This window comes from Micropterus dolomieu, linkage group LG07, assembly GCF_021292245.1.
Source record: "Micropterus dolomieu isolate WLL.071019.BEF.003 ecotype Adirondacks linkage group LG07, ASM2129224v1, whole genome shotgun sequence".
Taxonomy (NCBI): domain Eukaryota; kingdom Metazoa; phylum Chordata; class Actinopteri; order Centrarchiformes; family Centrarchidae; genus Micropterus; species Micropterus dolomieu.
In genome coordinates, this window is record NC_060156.1 from 14,714,201 (window position 1) to 14,729,133 (window position 14,933).

Here is a 14,933-nt window from a genome sequence, read left to right on the forward strand (position 1 = left end):
ATCAAGGTAGTGTCTTCATTCCATTTAAAAAGTAGCACCCATGGGTTCTTCAGGGATCAATATTCTTCCATGCCTTAGACAGCATACACTAAAGGTACCTATTATTTAAGTGCCACATGTTGATCAGATAACAACCTCCGAGGACACATAATTTGGACAAAAGGAGAAGTCCACCTTTGTTTTGCAAAATGCTGCACGCCGTCTGCACTTGTCCAAATCCAAGAGTCATGGCATTCAGATTTTTGTCTGTCCAACTTCTAAAGCCGGTGCACAGCCGCATCCGCGCCGACGACTCCCATGCATGCCCCGGAATCAAGTTGAAGATGAGGCAGCTGAGGAGAGTTTTTACTTTTACCCCTTCTCTATAGGCTCTTTTTTTTTTTTTTTTGCCTCCGTGCTGATCCCAGTCTAAATCGCAGCCTGTTTCATTTCGGCGAAAGACTTCAGCAGAAATGTATCACGGCTCGGGCTGCTGGGCTGATCCTCCGGCAGCATCCTCCAGCATCCTCGGCGGGCTGAGGCGGTCTGACTGAAGCAGTGCTTTCTGAGAGGATGCTGCTGCATCGGAGCAGACAAATATGCGTTATGCTCTCGTCGTGGTTGGGCTGAGAGAGCTCTAGCCCACATCCCATCCCGTACATCCCATAATCTTGTTGAACACAGTACAAAGCCAGAAGCCCACACGGAAACTGAGACAATATGTAGCTTTAACCACACATAGCCTAAACCTATCAAATCCCCTGTAACTTTTTTGAATTCATCTGAGTGTGACCTTTGGTGATTAAAGAGATAGCACTATCCCTCTGCTTAGGTTATAGTCTTTTTAAATAGCCCAATTTAATGTTTAATATCTGTTGAAAGGACAGTAGTGGGAGAACCAATTAAAAGTGAAACAGCTGCATTCTTTGCAGAAATAATGGTCATAGTCTATTGGAACCATTTACAGAAGAAAGTTTAGTTGTATGTGTGTGATGAAATAATTTCAGTTTAACTCAGATACAGCAAATTCCATCTATCTATCTATCTATCTATCTATCTATCATAATTTTTTCTTGTGTTCTTCTCTCATTACAGCTCATTTTATCATAGACTTATAGCCTAATTAAGCAGTGCTACCAATACTTTTTGAGTTCAGTTGTTTTTTAATTAATTGATCTGTCATTTAATGCTGCCAGTGGCCAGCTGCCAAAATACCCAAAACATCAATGCTAATAGCCTATTTTAAATGAAACTGTAAAGTGACCGGTTAAACCCTTCTCCACCTGTTTTATTTGCGAGGATCAGTTTACTGGAAGCACAACTCAGCCTGTGAAAACAGTTGTATAATGTCTTCTGTGGCTCTGGAGGAAGCTTTCCAAAGTCTGCGAACATTACTCTGTGATGCCATCACTGTTATCTTTGCTTGGGATGGGGAACGTCAGGTTTTGTAAAGCCTGCCTCGCAAGCTGGGCACATGGAGTTCCAAAGAAGTGAGCTTTTACCAGGAAGGGAGGATCTAATGAAAGTGGAATTGCCTAATTTTTTTTTACTCATACAAATTATAAATCAGGATATCTCAGCCTCTCCTGCACTGATTTACCATTCTTACAGTATAGGACTCCAGTGTAAACACTGAGAGTACCCAACCCATCAGTCACTGCTCATTTTACTGTTCAATATAGGCTGCAGTATAGCAATGCAAATTTAGGCCTACACCAGGACAAAACTAAAGTTACATTTTTTATTTATCACGGGGCACCAGACACTCACAATCAGGCTATTACTCCTCTGGGCCCCCATCTTATCTTTAATGACAGTCACACAGTTTGTTAGATCGGTCCAGTCTGCATGAGTTTTTCCACCCATAGGATTATAAATCAGAATATCTCAGCCTCATCTACTTAATACACCAACTTTTTGAACACCTGATTCAAAATTGCTGGACTACCCCCTAAATATTCAAAGTAGGCCTATTGACTTGATCCACAAATAGTTTAATATACAATACTCAATAACTAAAATAACTAGGCTATTATAATTATTGTTGTTATTATTATTATTATCATTTGTTAAGTTATAACACTGCACAAGAACGCTACACATACTCACAAAGATGGACAGTAAGCCTATTTCTGTTACTTGTATTTGAAATATGTAAGTTATTTCAATGAAGAATGAAAGAATTTTGTTTGTATTTTGACAGGGCTGAAAAAAATAAAAGTACAAATAAAAGATACAGAGTGGAGTAATTTTGTATTTTCAAAATACTTTCTTCATAATTCATAAAACACAAAAAACCCCAGACCTGGTCAAAACGTAGCCTGTATAATGGCTGGACTGAATATGAAACCGTGCAACATGTATGAACTGATCAAGCCTTTTTACTCTAATTTAACACAATTCTCCCTCTTCAGCTCCGTTTGAGACTGTCCTCATTTGCAGGAATAATACTCCATCTGTACATGAGTCGGTTAACAACAGAAATATTTGAAAAGTTTATTGTTCTTAAAGGCAATTAAATAGGCTCCTAATTGTAGTAAGTTATTTCAAGTTATTTCAATGAAGAATGAAAGAATTTTGTTTGTATTTTGACAGGGCTGAAAAAAATAAAAGTACAAATAAAAGATACAGAGTGGAGTAATTTTGTATTTTCAAAATACTTTCTTCATAATTCATAAAACACAAAAAACCCCAGACCCGGTCAAAACGTAGCCTGTATAATGGCTGGACTGAATATGAAACCGTGCAACAAGTATGAACTGATCAAGCCTTTTTACTCTAATTTAACACAATTCTCCCTTCTTCAGTTCCGTTTGAGACTGTCCTCATTTGCAGGAATAATACTCCATCTGTACATGAGTCGGTTAACAACAGAAATATTTGAAAAGTTTATTGTTCTTAAAGGCAATTAAATAAGCTCCTAATTGTAGTGGGTGGGTCTCAACCATAGACTGTATATAAAAACAGAGACGTTTTATAAGCCTAAAAGGAGGTGGTCTCAACCATAGGTCTCAACAGACATGTCTTTGAAATGGCAGAGAACACGTTTTAACATTCCCTACTGTACAAGAGTATTTTCTATATTGTTGTTGTTGTTGTTGTTTTTACAGTTTTGCTTAGATACAGTAGCATTCAACTTTGTGTTCTTCCTTCCTGCAGGGTTTAAACTCTCAACAGCCTTGTGTAACTTAAATTAGAATGTCCAATGTTTCCTGTATTTTGAAAAAACAAAATACATGTAGGCCTATTATTCTAAAGCACACCAGTATTTTGTCTCATTTTAAATTCTTTAATCTGAGGGGTAGGCTACTAAGATACATTTTGCTGTAGTAGCCTACTTCTGCCCAGCTCTGTACACTCACTCACAGTGTTGGTCCAACATCATGCGCCAGTGTGGAGTACAAGTGTTTGAGCTCCAGCGTCTCTTTAGCTGTCTACCGCTGTGCCAGAATAAATTCCAACTTTATCATCCGATTTATAAAAACTTTACCCTCGCTCTCACTAATTGTGTTCATGTAAACACGGTGAGAAGTTGTCCTTAAAATAATTATACGCCATCCCTAATTTTTCATGTAACGGTTGTTCATAAACGAATACCGGTAAGCAGGAGCCACCACAATACGTGGCGCCCCGGCAACTTGCTAGCGTTAGCTGTACGGGTTGTTAGCTGCCCAAAATACCTACCTGAAGCCCTTTGCTTTGTATGGAAGCGGTCAGCATCTCTAACGGGGTGAGGGGTAATAATTTGCAACACCGTAACCGTTGGTTATGTATGTTTCTGCATACCTGTTTCATCTGTTATATGTTTGTAGCAAGAGATCTTTGTGATTGCGATTGTTAATTTCTGGAACTGTTTTTAACCCCTTGTTGTTGTAGCACTTTGAGATTTCCCTGAAATGTAAAGTGCATTATAAATAAAATTTATTATTATTAATTATTATTTATTATTGTAACGTTAGACCTTATTCCCTAAATGACGCTAGTGAACCGTTTTCATTCACGGCAGGGCACTTTACTTCTGTGCTACAGCTAAGTAAACTTCGGTCTGACCCCTCTGAACCTTCGGTATTTTATAAGTCGGTCTAGCTAATGTCGTGCTTTTCTCATGTAGCTAGCATCGTCTGCATTGGTGTACTGTGAGTGTTTTGTAGACGTTAATGTGCACCGGTGTTGTGGTTTAGACAACTTAACGTTAGAGTAACGTTTCTACGTGGCACTGACTGGCACATCTCAAAAGGCAAAGGAACCGTGCTGACGGCGTTGGTGTTTGCTTTCTGCCACTGTAGGTGCATGTTACGTCGCTTTGGATATAATGAGGAACGTCATTGTGCTGTCACTGCTGCTGTTGAACATACATCATGTCATATCAGCACCCAAAGATGTCACTGCCAGTCTAAAAGCAAAGTGGAGCATGACGCCTTTCCTCCTGGAGACAAGGTACTCATCCCTGGACGTGTAACGTTTTATGTGGTACTCAAAACAAAAACAGGGATATACAAAAATGCACCTTATAGGTTACACCCTCAAAAAATGAACTCACCACTGAACAGGATTAAATTTATTCACCATATTTTGTTTGTTGGGTTAATTGCTAAGTTATATTTTGTTTAAATTTAATTTCCCAGCATGTTGGTGAAATGGTTTTTCAGCGTCTTCTGCACACTGCCAGTACTAAAAAACCCCCATCATGTATAGGATTTAAATCGTAGAATATTAACTCCTCCCAGGATATTCAAACATCTCCACTAAAAATGCAGAGATCATGACCTAATTGTCCTTGACAGAAGCTATGGCCCTGGAAATAAACACAAATGATTCAGATTGTTTGAATACATTTTTTTTTTTCTTGTTTGTTGCTTCTGGCTGGGAACATCTTAAGATTGTAATTCCCTAAAGTTGTGTATCGAGGGAAAAATAATTCTTAAATTGACTCTCATTAGTCAAAAAAACGTTCCATCCTAAAAGACAACAATTCTGTAAATAAGTGGATCATAGCTTTAGTATTAATACGTAATGGTCTTAAATAGCAGGAAGCTATAAATAGCATGGAAGTTCTTTTGTTGTTGTTAAAACTGTTAACAACTTGCTGTGTATAAAGTTCTCTTTTTATCTCTTTTATTCTACAAACGTTTGATTATGAACATATGATTTGTTGTGTTTCTTGTGTAGGTGTCAAAATATTCTGATTGTAATCAAAACCTATTTCATGGCTGTAAGTTCTATGTAATGCTCTGTGATACCTAATAAAGGACATTGTCAAACCACAACTGGAGACAAGTTGGGCACAATTATTACCAGAAAATATAAAATGATTATGTGGTCTGTAGTGCTAATCGTTGGGCAATCAGAAAATGGTTACTTAGGGACATACTGTGGTAACTGACTAATGCTGACTAATACTTCCGTTTTCTTTTGTGTAGTGAGTTTATTGGAGAAGATGGGAATGAGAAATTCTGGCAGTTTGTTGACACTGTGAAAGAGCTCACTGTATACAAGCAAGGAGGTATGTTGTTTGAAACCAAGCACTTGCTTAGATTGTAGAGGTGCAACTTCTGTATTAAACAGATTTTATATAATTTTGAACCACGACAGATATGCTTCTCTTCTAAAAAGTCTCATTGTTCCTAATGTTGATGTGTCTTGCAGAGTCTGTGCGCTCGTACTACAACTTGATCGTTAAGAAGGCCGGCCAGTTTCTCACAGATCTTCAAGTTAATCTCCTCAAATTTGCTCTGGCTCTACGGTCATACTCACCAGCTGTTCATGCGTCCCAGCAGGTATGTTGTGATTAAAACAGAATGAATTTAACTATTAGAAAACTTTCTCTAAAGCAGCCTGAGAAAACAAGAGAGCCAGCTCAATTTCTTGTCAGAGGCGGTTACCCCAGTTTTGACCCAGGGTGCCATGCAGACCTTACATACAGTTTTTCTCAACTGTTTGGGCACAACTGTATGAAATACTCCACATCGATAACTAATTTTCTCACAACAGTACTTGTATATCTCTGCGGTTTCTCACAGAATTCAAATGTGTAGGGTTGATTATCTGTTATTGATCCAGTGGCAAACAGAGTTGGCGCTGGTGATCAAAATCCTTTTTGTGTTACTCTCAGATGCATTGTCAGCATTCTCATTGCGCACAATGTTCCATATTCAGTCTAACCTTCCAGACAGTAAATTTCCAGTCTGGCCTTGTCTTAATGCCAAAGGGATTAAAAACAAATCAATCTATAGATCCAGTCAGTTCATTATGACATTTTAGTTCAGCCTATCACATGTTGTCAAAACTACAGTAGCTTGTAGGTGCAATTCATGGAGTGTCATTTCTTAAAACACTATTATACTACAAGGGAGTGTTGGTACCACAATTCCTGAATATGAAACGGGCAGATATCAGAGAAAGGCATGCCAGATTCATGATGGTTTGGTAAGGGAAATGTGGACACAGAGAACATGGAAGCAAGACCTGCAGTGGATGATGCTCTATGTGAGCACATTACAGCAGAGGCCAAAAGATTATCCCACCATCAACAAAATTTATATGTGAGATAGCTGCACAGCTGTGGCACGATAGAGAGGAGAGTTTAGATGGACGGTGCGGTTGCAGGGTGACCACTGCAATGGTTCCTTATTTATGTAAATTTGATATAACACAAGTTTTAAATGGATGCTTCTCAGTCGGCTGTAGACTTTGACTTTAAAACTGGGTAAGTCTTATGCAATTTCAGTGCACTCAAGTCCTCTCAACCTTTACATTGTTGTGGTCTCAGCAATGATGAGGCGAAATTTCATTTTGCAGTGGTTGATGAATTCTATCTAATCTCTAATTTTAAAATGTGTTGATTGTTGTGTGATGGCCTTTTGCCGGTGAAATGAAGTATTGTGCCCCACAGTGTGATCGCTGGAAAATATTGAGAATGAACCAATCACGTAATTGATTTAACTATGATTAACTTTGGCCTACGATTAAGAGTGAGAAGTGATGCTGTAATTACAGACTTACCATTTGCTATTTTTCTTTTAGTCCAAAATGACATGCCATTTGATGTGAGTATCTCTTGTGGAGACAAATCACCAGATCCTCAGTGTTAGTGTCATATTATAGCCATTGTGTTATAGAACATTATTCTCCTTCCTGCTCTTAACAGATAGCCAGTGATGAGCCTCCGCCTGAGGCTTGCCCTGCCTTTGTCTCCGTCCATGGTCAACATAGCTGCAGTACCAAGGACATCAAAAAGCTCCTGAAGGCAGCTGCAGGCAGGTAACATGGAATGGCTCTGTCTTCCCCTCTGTGGATAAACTCAATCCATGAGCAGAAGATGAAAAGTTTTCAGTTATTTTGTTATTAAAATGTTATTCTTTGATGCTTGCACTGACTTCATTTTGCCTGTGATGAACATAGAAATGTTGTTGATACAAATGGTCATTCTTTAACAATTTTTCCCAAATGTTTGCAGGCCAAAACCATATTTATACAAGAATGATCATACATATCCAGGAGTCAATAAAACAGATGTGCCAGTTGTTATCCTCTACGCTGAGATTGGAACCAAGAAGTTCACCTCTTTTCATAAGGTGCTATCAGAGAAGGCTAAAGAGGGCACACTTCTATATGTGCTGCGGCATTTTGTAGTGGTGAGTAGCAATGCTTTTGCAGCCATTTTAATATATTATATAGATTTTAATAAATAATGTGGTTTGCTGTCCTTCTCAGTGAATACGTTGTCAAGTAATCTGACTTATTTACTGCACAGAAGAGACATTATCCCACTGACAAATATTGCCTGTGCAGCCAAAACAGCTAAAATAGCTTATTCATCCTTGCCTCATACCTGCATTGTGTCATATTTAGTGAGATGGTGGCACTATTGTGACATATTATTCCTTTCACTGACAAAAGCAGGGATCGTCAAAATGATGGACTGAACAGATTGCATTTACTGACCAGTGTTCAAGAGCAAAAATTAACAGATTCACTCAAATCGAACTGAAAACTCAAATACTAATTTGGATAAAGATACCTTTGATGCCTTTAAGACGTGTGTTGAAGAAAAGCAGAGTGTGGGTGTGAAAGTCTTCTGATTGTGACTGAGACTGAGGCAGTGCTTTGATGCTGGGTGACATTAGTTTCGAGGTGTCAGTGTATCTCCATGTGGCTATCCATGTGCTTCATATTCCCGCTGGTAAAGCATGTTTGAAGTGATAACTTTCACCGACTGTGTAGTTTTATGTTATACATCAGACACAATTGGGCATATAATAACTTACATGGCCAGAAGAATGTGGAGCGAATGTGAAGACTGTGCTTCACAGTAATAGCGTACTGGGGCAAATCTAGCAGATCAGAGATCTGATGAACTACATTACAGTAACCAACTAATTAGAATGGGTGTCAATGTAATTGTGGCCATATACAGGGTCCCCGCGGCTTAAAATAAAATCAGAGATATTAAGGTCTTAAATTGTCTTAAATTTACCGTAAACTTGCTGCAGGTATTAAATTTGCCGATGGTGCGTTTAAGGCTGGTGGCAAAATTGTAACGCACAGTTGCCAAAGACGCCTAATTAGCGCATATGTGTATGATTTTTTTTATATTTGACAACCTCGCCATTAATATTACTCATATGTTACATTCACATTAGCTGCAGACATCTCGCTGCGTATTTCATTATCGTCAGTCGTGGCTGAAAGACTGGGAGACACAAGTTAAAGTGGTTGGAGGATCCGATCATTCTGTCTAGCTCAAACAGGGCCTACATCACATCCTCCTTTCATTTGCGCAGGTCCAAAAAATTATCTATAACTACAGGTTAAAATAGCTAAAGTTTGTCTTTCACCGTTATTAGTTTTCCTCCATGGATTATCCATGTTTACCTCTCTCTTCAGCGGTATTAGCCCGGCCAGAAAGTGAAAGTGAAAGTTTTGCTAGCTTCCTTTATAATGTGCAAGCTACTCGTTTCTGTTGTTTCAGTAGTTTATATTGAGTTTAACACAGCATTGCATGAGTTAGTAACTTAATCATAAATGTCAAATTTAAAGGCTGATTTTTGCTTCTGAGGTAATGTTGAAGAAACCAGATGGTTCATTGTGCTTTTAAACTTTTCTTTATGGTCAGAACATGACAAAACCTTGATGCCAAACAGTGGATCACTTTACAAATCTGAGGTAGAACATTCAAATGAAACATTGAAGAAAAATTAAGTAAAATCTTTTTTCAGCTCCTTTTCCTCAACAAAATAAATATCTTACTGGAAAATAAAGTGCTAGTTCATTCATGATTCAAATTAATTAAATCAAATATTTACTGAACATTTTTTATATTGTTTTTGAGGAAGACTGGATCACAATAATTATTATTATTTTATTGCCAAGCCCTAGTTCCCATTCATAAGTGAACACAATCAGTTCACCAAAAACATGAGCATGATCAATTATCCGCACTATTTGAGCACAACATTGAATGGACACACTGTCTAGGCGTCTGTCTACGCTGTCAGCCTTGTATTTTATTTGGAGAAGACGGCAACCGGTACATATTTCCGCCCAAGTAGTTGTTGTATGTGGATAGACAACGCATTTGCAGTCATGTGGTCTTGGAGTCCCTGACCACCTCCAGAGGTTGTTTTGCTGATCGGATCACAATCTGTCCTTTAAGTGTCTTGGGTGCATTTACACATGTACTTTCATGTAGTCAAGTGCTAACCGATCACAATCTGATCACCCAAAATTCATTTTAATGCCATGCGTAAACAGCCTCTATGTTCCCCGATTCGGAATATGCAAAGTAATTCACCTGTTGTGAAAATAAAACTGCCAAAAATGGCATTGCCTCGTTCATTAAGCGCATCTCTTTTCTATCAAAGAAATTGTTTCAAAATTTTGGGGTCTTTAATTTATATTTGTTGAGGTCTTAAAAGGTCTTAAAAAGCATTAAATCTGACTTTAAATCCAAGCAAGTGCAAGAACCCTGTTATAGTGTAAGTACTAAGTAAAGGCAGAAAGCATTGGATGGATCTGCTGTCTTGATAATTATCACAGTACTTTTGGCAGTAATGTACAAGATAAAACTCTGTGTTAAGGTTCACGCCATTACTCTGCCTCTAACTGCTTGCAGGATCCAAAGCCACGAAAGATGCTTTTGTCTGGGTATGGAGTGGAGTTGGCTATCAAAAGCACAGAATACAAAGCTGTGGATGACACCAAAGTAAAAGGTCAGTTGTTGACTTCTCAAACATTGTGTGCTGGATCTGGCTATATATCCAAGGCAATGAAACACAAATCTTTTACTTTATAGATTCAAAGACAGCTATGAAGGCTGAGGATGATAATATTGACGAAGTCCAAGGATTCCTTTTTGGACCATTGAAGTAAGTAGCTTAACTCTAACATATTAATTGCATTAATGATTTTTTGATCTCTAGTAGTTTCTGCTGTTGCTGCTGGGTGTCCTGTCCTTGGTGTGAATTGATAAAGAGATAAAAGAAGTCCTCGCATTCTATTTTGTATTTTCCTCTTTTACCGCTCTTAAGGAAATCTCACCCTGAACTCCAGGAGCAACTTAGTGAGCTTCGCAAACATCTCCTGGAGAGCACAAATGACATGGTCCCTCTCAAAGTGTGGGAAATGCAAGGTATTGATTTTCTATTTCAGTTGTTAAATGATTACAAGAGAAAAAAAATCAATACATTTGGAATGTATATTTACTGCAATGTGGACTTTTGCATTAGCTTTTGAGTTACTATATTACGCCATTTGTGGCTGGATAGGCTTTTGTTTTGTACTCTTTGATTAACTGTTAAAACAGTGTCATAACACTTTTATTGTAATGTCCTTTGATTGCCCTGCATGGATTTAATTTGTCTTGTCATACTGTGCAATTGTACATGTGTAAATGTTGATGATTTCATTATTTGATCTACATAGATCTTAGTTTCCAGGCAGCTACCAGAATCATGTCCGTGCCAAAGTTTGACGCTTTGAAGCTCATGCGAGACCTCAGTCAGAACTTTCCAAGCAAAGCCAGGTAAGAAAAATCATCATGTTTTGTCTTTCCCGCTGTCTGGTTAACACATTTTTAGGACCCTTACTCTGTGTTACAATGTGTGAATTCAGGCACAACAATTGCTATTCACTTGAAATATATCTTTTTTAAAACCCATTTGTTTGAGCATTATCCACAGTAATGACACCTTCAACACAGAGATCTAATCAACTTTTTGATGTTTGCTTATTTGGCCTCGGGCACACTGTAATAACACCAAAAAGTGCTGAGTAAGAGTTGGGTGTTTACAGGGAATTGAATGAAAACGTACCATCTTGAGGGCCCACAGGTTTTTGGAGATTAAAACTGACATTTTACTGCCGGCTGGGGATGTGCTAAAAACTGATGGTGACTGTACATTGTGTTTTACTGTTCCCACAGATCACTGACAAGAGTGGCCGTAAAGCAGGAAATGAGAAAAGAAATTGAGGAGAACCAAAAGGTGCGATCATAAGGAGCATTCCCAACCTGATAGTGCAGGTTTATTTTGATGCCATTGTACATGTTTTTAGTTTAGATAATGAATTTAAAATCTTTATCTGAAATAGATTCCATAACAACATGACATTTTATTCTTACCTTTCACCTAGTCTGTGTGCACACTTTATGTCTTCTGCTTACTGCTGTAGTCTCTGTGCGCATCTTTTCTTGTCAAAAGATCAGACATTAAAGGCAGAACCGCTCATTTAGGGGTTTTGGCTTTGGACTAACACTTTGAGCTTGTTCTTTCAGCGTCTCAGTGAGACCATTGGTGTTCACCCGGGAGACGGGGAGCTCTTCATCAATGGACTGCATATTGATCTGGACATTCACAACCCTTTCAGGTAGGAACCCAGCGGGAGGGAGCAGTGGTCTGCTTGTGCTCTCCCCAGGAAGCCTCAGACCTATGCACTGGCTCAGTAATCCCATTGCGGCAAGATCAGAGATTGTTGCAACACAAAGCCACTGCCACAGCTAATAAAACAAAGCTATGATTTTGTATTTACAGCATTTTGGACATCCTCAGAGGAGAGGCCAGGGTCTTGGAGGGGCTTCATAACTTAGGCATTAAAGGAGAACATCAGGGCAAGCTGCTAAGGTTACCCGTGAATGCTGTGGATGACAGCTATGCCTTAGATATCAAACATCCAGCTATAATGGTGAGTCCTGTCCAGAAGCATTATTCTTCTGGCTTAGATCAACACTGCAGGTGTTTTGTTTTTTCTTTGTGTACTCGCACCAGGGTGTGGATTAGTGGATCACTCATCAGGCTCTTGCAAAAGTCTCGAGCCTGCCAGAAACGTTGATTATTAATTGGGAAGTTAGCCAAGAAAAGCTATCAAATTAAAAACTTGCAAGTTTTCATTTTGGCCCCTCTGGCCATTTTAATATTCTAGGTGCTATAAAAATGCCAAAGAAATTAAGATTTTAAGCCTTTCCACATTCAACCAAGAGGTCTGTCATTTCAGCATGCATCTCGCCTTCTAGAGAGGGAGAGTATGCATGTGTGTCTGAGAGACACACAAGGATACAGAGAGAGTGAGAGTGTAAGAGAGATAATGATTGTGTGCTAGCGAGGCAAACGTTTGCACTGTGGGGAGGTTCTGCTGTAAGTTATGGAGAGGAAGACCACTGTTGGTGGTAGATTGGTGATGGATGATGGATAATTTTGCAGCTATGATTCTGGTCATTTATCATAAAAAGTCATATCTAATAGCTTTCTCTGGTGGTGGGTGGTAGAGCGTTATATCAAGTGTACATGTTAAATGTTGTATTCATCAGATCCAGCATATTTTTGTCCACATAGCAGTTCGGTTATGTGTCATGCAACAGCTTTTTTTCCCATGTTCTATGTGTAATTTCCTGTTTATTGAGTAGGTAGGTTACTCTCGTTAAAGCACATGCAAGTTCAATCTATGCACCTTTTACACCTTGTGATGTTATTATTCAGGTATAATGCAGTTAACAGGAAAGAGAGTGTAATGTCAAAAGTTACCTTATGTAACTGTGCGATATGTTGTTGCTCTTGAGAAATAACAGGATTTGCTTAACACCACACTGAATCATTAATGTCAAGTACAGGGTGTAGTTGCTGTTAGAAATTCAGTGATGGCCATATATTCAGTGAATCCAGCATTGGATACAATTCAGGCATCACTGAATATATAAAGCAAAAGCCAGTATTTTGATTTCTTTGACACGTGTCCATTGCAGAAATGTAGCCATAATGTAGAAAACACTACTCCACCACCACCACCACTCGTAATTGTGGTGGTGGTGGTGAGGTGCTCAGAGCTACCGATTCCAGGGTTGTTGTTCTGTTCCTTGTACTTAACTCATGAATATCATCATTTTCACACAAGCCCTATTCTTGTCATGCACTTTCCAGTGGATAAATGACATAGAGAATGACCCAGTGTACCGCAACTGGCCAGCGGGTGTACAGGAGCTCCTCAGGGCCACCTTTCCTGGAGTCATCCGGCAGATCCGACGCAATTTCTTCAACCTGGTGAGTCTCCTAAAGGCCAGAAATGCTGAGTGGGTAGTGGTGATGACGGGGATGGAATCGACAAAGGTCTTCATTGTAGTTCAGTTATTAACTTCGACTTGCTCAACTGAACTCTATGAAACTCCTCTATGTCAGACTCTGCTAGCGTCAAATTGTGGGGTGTCTGCTATCATAACATTTCAGTCAGCGCAGTGAGACACACTTTCACAGAAGAGTACACTGAGTACATTTTGACTACTTAACATTGCCTCTGATTATCAGAATTGCCTGGGACTGGATGTATTGTTGTATCTGCTCTACTCTAAGTCATGTATGATTCAAGTCAGCCATGTATTATGATTCAGATTTGACGAGGATGCCTTTTGTTGTTAGGTGCTATTCCTAGATCCAGTACGGGAAGAAAGTGTTGAGCTAGTGAAACTAGCAGATCTTTTCTACAAGCATAAGATCCCCCTGAGGTTAGTGCTGTTATTTCTCACAGCTGTTTTATATGGTCCACTCTTGGAGTTTATAATCTTTACCAGGTAGTGATTCTCATTTCACCTGAAAATTGAATAATTGTTTTTGCCCCCTTCCTATAGAATTGGATTTGTGTTTGTTGTCAACACCAAAGATGAGATTGATGGCTTCTCAGATGCAGGAGTTGGATTTTACCGACTGCTGAATTACATTGCAGACGAGTACGATTTATCCCAGGCTCTCATGTCCATGCTCTCAGTAAGTATGTCACATATATAAATCTGTGTTGTTTCAGCAGGCATTTCTTGAAGATTAACCAAAGGACACTCCCCGCCAGCTCATACCTGTTTGTACCTCTGGTATCAGCTATTTCAATAGAGTTGGAAATTATTGACAGTTGGAGGGATTGGAAGACAGTGATGGTCAAATCTGATCTGACTTGCCACTCTCTTGCAGTTGTACGGCCAAGTAGATGTAGGGGGGACGCTGTCTGTTGATACAATTTCTGCTTACCTGAAGAGAAAATTCCCTAAAGCCAACGCTGAAAGGATTCTAGGTGCAGAATCTGAGTATGATGACAAAAGAAAGGTAAGGACAAGAAATAGCTCTCTCTTGTTTCTTTCTGCTTTTTGGAAGTAAGAATAACTACTTACTAGGAGCATCCAAGGATTCAGTCCATGTTTTGTGTGCTCCAGGATGGTGCCGCCTTCTACAAAAAGAGTGGCTTGGGTGCCCTACCTTTGGCTTTATTCAACGGAGTCCCTCTGAACCCAGATGAGATGGACCCAGATGAGCTGGAAACCATCATCCTGCAGCATATAATGGACACCACCACCTCCTTCCAGAGAGCTGTCTTTATGGTAGGACATGTCTATACAGAAAGACACTCACTTCATATTCAACATACCGATCCTACCTCTGCTTTCTGCTAGAAGTAGAACTTTTGGATCAGTATACTGTACATGA

General features: G+C 39.2%; 1 protein-coding gene across 4 annotated transcripts in view; it reads left to right on the plus strand.

Annotated features, from left to right (window-relative positions):
• Window positions 1–3,484: 3,484 nt before the first annotated feature.
• The window catches only part of uggt2 (UDP-glucose glycoprotein glucosyltransferase 2), a 39,037-nt gene continuing 27,588 nt past the window's right edge, over window positions 3,485–14,933 (plus strand). The window contains exons 1-18 of one of the 4 annotated variants that reach the window (XM_046053374.1): window positions 3,485–3,503; window positions 4,266–4,416; window positions 5,400–5,482; window positions 5,626–5,756; window positions 7,127–7,239; window positions 7,436–7,613; window positions 10,094–10,190; window positions 10,274–10,346; window positions 10,509–10,609; window positions 10,903–11,002; window positions 11,402–11,462; window positions 11,753–11,844; window positions 12,009–12,159; window positions 13,389–13,508; window positions 13,881–13,966; window positions 14,090–14,225; window positions 14,424–14,555; window positions 14,663–14,827. In XM_046053374.1, the coding sequence (XP_045909330.1) occupies window positions 4,292–4,416; window positions 5,400–5,482; window positions 5,626–5,756; window positions 7,127–7,239; window positions 7,436–7,613; window positions 10,094–10,190; window positions 10,274–10,346; window positions 10,509–10,609; window positions 10,903–11,002; window positions 11,402–11,462; window positions 11,753–11,844; window positions 12,009–12,159; window positions 13,389–13,508; window positions 13,881–13,966; window positions 14,090–14,225; window positions 14,424–14,555; window positions 14,663–14,827 (1,944 nt within the window). In that variant the 5' untranslated portion in view covers window positions 3,485–3,503; window positions 4,266–4,291. Of the gene's footprint in view, window positions 3,504–3,596; window positions 3,710–4,096; window positions 4,116–4,265; window positions 4,417–5,399; window positions 5,483–5,625; window positions 5,757–7,126; window positions 7,240–7,435; window positions 7,614–10,093; window positions 10,191–10,273; window positions 10,347–10,508; window positions 10,610–10,902; window positions 11,003–11,401; window positions 11,463–11,752; window positions 11,845–12,008; window positions 12,160–13,388; window positions 13,509–13,880; window positions 13,967–14,089; window positions 14,226–14,423; window positions 14,556–14,662; window positions 14,828–14,933 lie in introns of those variants that run through there. The other 3 variants (XM_046053373.1, XM_046053376.1, XM_046053375.1) reach the window with 3 other exon arrangements.